This window comes from Manis pentadactyla, chromosome 9 (assembly GCF_030020395.1).
Source record: "Manis pentadactyla isolate mManPen7 chromosome 9, mManPen7.hap1, whole genome shotgun sequence".
In the NCBI taxonomy this organism is placed as follows: domain Eukaryota; kingdom Metazoa; phylum Chordata; class Mammalia; order Pholidota; family Manidae; genus Manis; species Manis pentadactyla.
In genome coordinates this window covers 19,797,142-19,801,655 of record NC_080027.1, presented here as the reverse complement: position 1 = coordinate 19,801,655, position 4,514 = coordinate 19,797,142, and the positions used below count along the sequence as shown (strand labels likewise).

Below are 4,514 nucleotides of genomic sequence, written 5' to 3'. Positions count from 1 at the left end.
TTGCCAAAATTCGTAGCAAGACCTCATTCCAACATTTGAGTATTCAAACCTGTGAGTTTGAGAATCTTTTATAACAGTTAATAGAGTCCATTGAAAAGAAAGCCACAGGCCCCAAATGGAATCACTTACTAAGGCCCCCCATCAACAAACTAAGACTTCATACCTTCATATTACACAAGATGGCAGAAATTATCTAAAATACCACAAAACTGTAGATGATCACCATAGATTTTTATGTTCAGACATTTGTGGCAAATTCTTATACATTCCCTGGTTCCTCAGAATGAAATATTTGGGAAAACAACCAATGTAACTCCTTTCTTGTAATGAAAACATTTTGTGTATTTTTTTTGTTACTTGAACAAATACTAGCTCAAGATGTTCTAAATACAACTTTTACATAATCCTTTGACCTAAGTTAGGTTTTAGTCACTGAGACCATAGACTGACGGTGAAGTCCCTTGGAGGAACAATCCAGAACCTGAGCCGAGGTGTGCACTGAGCGGCTCCCTTTAAGCGTTCTTGTGCTTGGCTTGCAACCATTTGTGAGGGTGATCCTACACTAGGAAAAGGAGGTACTAAAAAGTCCTGTGGGTTGTTGGATACTGGTTCTGAGCTGAAATAAACTGCAGACATAGAAAACCCCAGAGGTGCGTATTTGCCAGTGGAAACAGTGTGAAAGACAGTTCTGGCCAGAGTGTGTCTTTCAGTAGGTCCAGGGGGACTGGCTAGGTAGTTGATCATTATTTACCCAGACAGAAATCAGATGTGCATAGATATAGAGAATAAAAGAGAATCTTCATTTAAATTTTCTGTTTAGACACTTGGAGAGAAGATTTTTATTTTTTTTGAAAATCAAGTAGAAGCTAATTTGCTACCCAAAGACATTGTTTACGGAGATGGTACAGGATATGCAATATCACAGCATTGGAGGAAAGTGCAGCGATGAGTGTTTTCATTAAAGACATGAAAGATGCAAGGGTGGGGACCCCAATTCCTCACCTTGTATTCATCTCTTTGTCTGAGGGGAAAGGAATTGGAGCTTTTCAAGACAGCGCTCATAAGTGAGCAACTATTTCAGACAGACAGGTTGGAGAGGCACCCAGGAATAGTAACTTCCATCTGAGAAATGAAATAGAGGCAGGTGGGTGCTAAAATGAATTTATATGTTCAAAAACTGTACAGTTGTGCAGGCTCACACTAGAATGAAGCCACTGTGGCCTTTGAGGCATAAATCATGCATTTGAAGTCACTGGATGTGTGGAGGAGACTGAAAGTCTTACATTTCATTGAACACTGAAAGTCACATTCATTGATTAGAAGATGTCTTAAACTCTTTATGTTCACAGATCTATACACAATTCTATCCAGACATTCGTATATTAGGAATCTCTCACTAAATAGTTTGCTGAAGTGGCATACTGAAAATAAGAAAAGATCTTACAATAAGGAAATTTGGGCAGCTTACCATGTAACTCACTCAACCATGGTGCTGTGAAAGAGTGAACGGACCAGAGTCGTGCAAGGAGGTGGGTAGAGAGTGGTCTGTGTTTGTGTTTATCCAGTGGGAAGTTATATAGTAGTTAGCTTTGTAAGTTGCTACTACACAGATCCTTATTCCTTCACAATACCCACCTTTATTTTTAACTAGACACAAGCTGACAGTGATTTTAAGGGCCATTACAGCATAATTTGCGGCATGTCACAAGTCCTGGTACCCTGAAATGCCCACTGCTCATCATGTCTGCAGTGAAGGACCATGAAGAGTTCATTATTTAAAAGTTAAGCATGCAAGTTCAGGAGATTTGTTGCATGGAGGAGAACACAAAACAATATGTGTACTTTTGAAAATGTTTATTAGAACTCATTTATCCTAAACACAGCTTAGAAACAACTTCCTATTTTCCCATAATGATTTTCTGCCACTAAGAGACACCAATTAGATCTGTTTACATTACTTAATAAATATATTCTACAGAAATTTTATTATGAGCAGGAAATACAGAAATATCTTTTAGGAAACGAGTATCTGCACTGACATAGATGGCTTTCTAGAACATTGTCTACATCAAGCATATTGGAACTAATCCGCTCTGCCTGGGCCTGCTAGGATTCCAGATCACCCCTAGTACTGAGTGTGCCCTTAGGATTTACTTTTCAGGTTACTGCGAACCACTGTCAGGGCTGGTCAGGCTCTACTGCCCTGCCTGGACGTCCTACAGTTTTAGAAACTACTTCCTTCAATTTCACTTTCTTCCATTTTATTTTTTGATTAATGCTCATACTGATAGAAACATGGACCTATTCATGTTCGATCAACAGAAATTATATTAACATTGCCTCACTTTTTAAAGCAAAATTAAATGCAACTCATTATCTTTTTTCACTACCTGTATATATGTCCTACATAGGCTTTTCTCTTTTAAATAATATGAATTTCATAGACTTCTATTTCTCAGATGGTTTCATCTCACTATAGTTATTAGTTTTTATCACAATAATGGAGTTTGATGTCCTGAATATCAAAACTTCGTGGTACAATTCCTCATAGGTTGACCCTTATAAAATGAAAGAGTAACCTGATAATTCAACAGTGATTCATAAAATCATATCTGTGAGGACTTCTCTGATTTTCCTTGAATGAAAACATGTGTAAGACATAGAGATTGTGGGGATGATGCTTACTGAGTACAACTGTACTGACTTATTTCATGGGATCCTCTGGGTGTCTGTGCTAATGCTTCAGGGAGAAAAAATCGTGCAGCTAAAAATATTGTTATGATAAAGAAGTGGCTCTTCCATTTCATGATTAAAGGGTCAAGACTTTTGGATTTATGGTTTGTTTTTAATCTAGAATAACTTGAAATTCAGTAGAAATCCTTATGTTTTATGTTTAAAATTCATCTCTTAAATCTCCCGAAATTTCTCTTCTTAGGTCTCCTGGATTGCATTGTATCAAAAGTACTAATTCTTTAACTAGCATTGTACGAATTCTTGACTATGATTGTGCACAATGGCATGAAATATAATAACCTCACCAAAATTGTCCTTGCATGTCCTTAGAAGGAGAGAATCATGATTTTCTGAAGACTTTATTCATAGCTTCTTTCACATCCTTATTCCTCAGGCTGTAGATAATTGGGTTCAGCATGGGGAACACCACAGTGTAAAATGTGGAAATGATTTTGTCCCTCTCCAAAGAAGAGCTAGACCGGGAATGAGTGTAAATGTAGAGAATGGAGCCATAGTACAAGGTGACAGAGGTCAGGTGGGAGGAGCATGTAGAGAAGGCTTTGAGGCGGCCCTGGGTGGAGCGGATCCTCAAGATGGTGGTGATGATGAAGAGGTAGGAGGCGAGGATGAGCACACAGGGGGTAATGACATTGGAGGACAGGGAAAAGAATAGCAAAGCCTGGAAGCCATCTTTCCTTCCACAGGCCAGCTTCACTAATGGAAACAAATCACATAAAAAGTCATCAATGATATTGTCTCCACAGAAGTTCAAGGAAAAAATTCTTTTAGCAACAATGGAACAGTTGGTAAATCCACCAAGGTATGAGGCTACTACCAAAAATGCACACAGCTTTATGGACATAGCCTGTGAGTAATGCAGCGGCTTAGAGATGGCCACATAGCCGTCAAAAGCCATGGCAGCCAGCAGGTAACACTCACTGTACCCCAGCCCACCTGAGAAGAGGAACTGAGCTACACAGCCAGCAAAGGAGATGCTTTTATCCTCAGAGATGCAAATCACCAGGATTTTGGGAGTGTAGACAGAGGAATACCAGAGATCCAGAAAAGACAGATTCCCAATGAAAAAATACATGGGCGTGTGCAGCCGGGAGTCACAGCAGATCAGCACCATGAGGGTGATATTTCCTACCATGGTCACAGAGTACACGGCCAGGAATACCACAAAGAGGACGCGCTGCGTCACGGGGTCTGTACTGAAGCCCAGCAGGATGAACTCTGTCACCGTGTGGTTGCTCCTCTCCATGGCTCTAGGGAATGTCACCTGGGAGGGGAGAAGAGGAGAGTTCAGCCTGAATCACTGTTCTGAAGTAATAAATGTTTCCTCAGTGTATAACATAGTACTGTTGCCAGACAGCCGAGTCTGGGGAGGTCTCTCCCTGCTCACTAGGTGAAACTTTAACCTGAATAGAGGAGGGTTCATGACTCTGAACGAGAGAGAATTCTCTAGCAGACAGATGAATGTAGGTAAGGTAGAAATTTCTTGAAGCAATAGTAGCAAGGGATGGCAGTTGCCTTGCAGGTGGCTGAGAACAGGTGAGTAAAGAAGGGATGTTTGCTGAACTCGTCCTCAGCCTAGGGTAGATCCCCCTGCCAACACCTAAAGCCAAGGTCACCCAGAGTCCCATGTCTGCTTGCATCTGCATGGCATGGGGAATAGCCCCTACTGCCCCAGGATTTGGGAGAGCTGTGGAGCATGGAATGGAGTGAGATTATGTTATGAGAAATTTTCAAAGAAAGTATATTTTCAGGCTGGCTACTAG

At 40.6% G+C, this 4,514-nt stretch overlaps 1 protein-coding gene across 1 annotated transcript; it reads right to left on the bottom strand.

Annotated features, from left to right (window-relative positions):
* Window positions 1-3,073: 3,073 nt before the first annotated feature.
* Window positions 3,074-3,997, bottom strand: LOC118908014 (olfactory receptor 1013-like). Its single transcript, XM_036877081.2, has one exon. The coding sequence runs from the start codon at window positions 3,995-3,997 to the stop codon at window positions 3,074-3,076; it is 924 nt and encodes a 307-aa protein (XP_036732976.2).
* Window positions 3,998-4,514: the final 517 nt, after the last annotated feature.

Coding starts and splice junctions, on each gene's coding strand:
- LOC118908014 (XM_036877081.2), bottom strand. CDS start 3,997: ATGGAGAGGAGCAACCACACGGTGACAGAGTTCATCCTGCTGGGCTTC.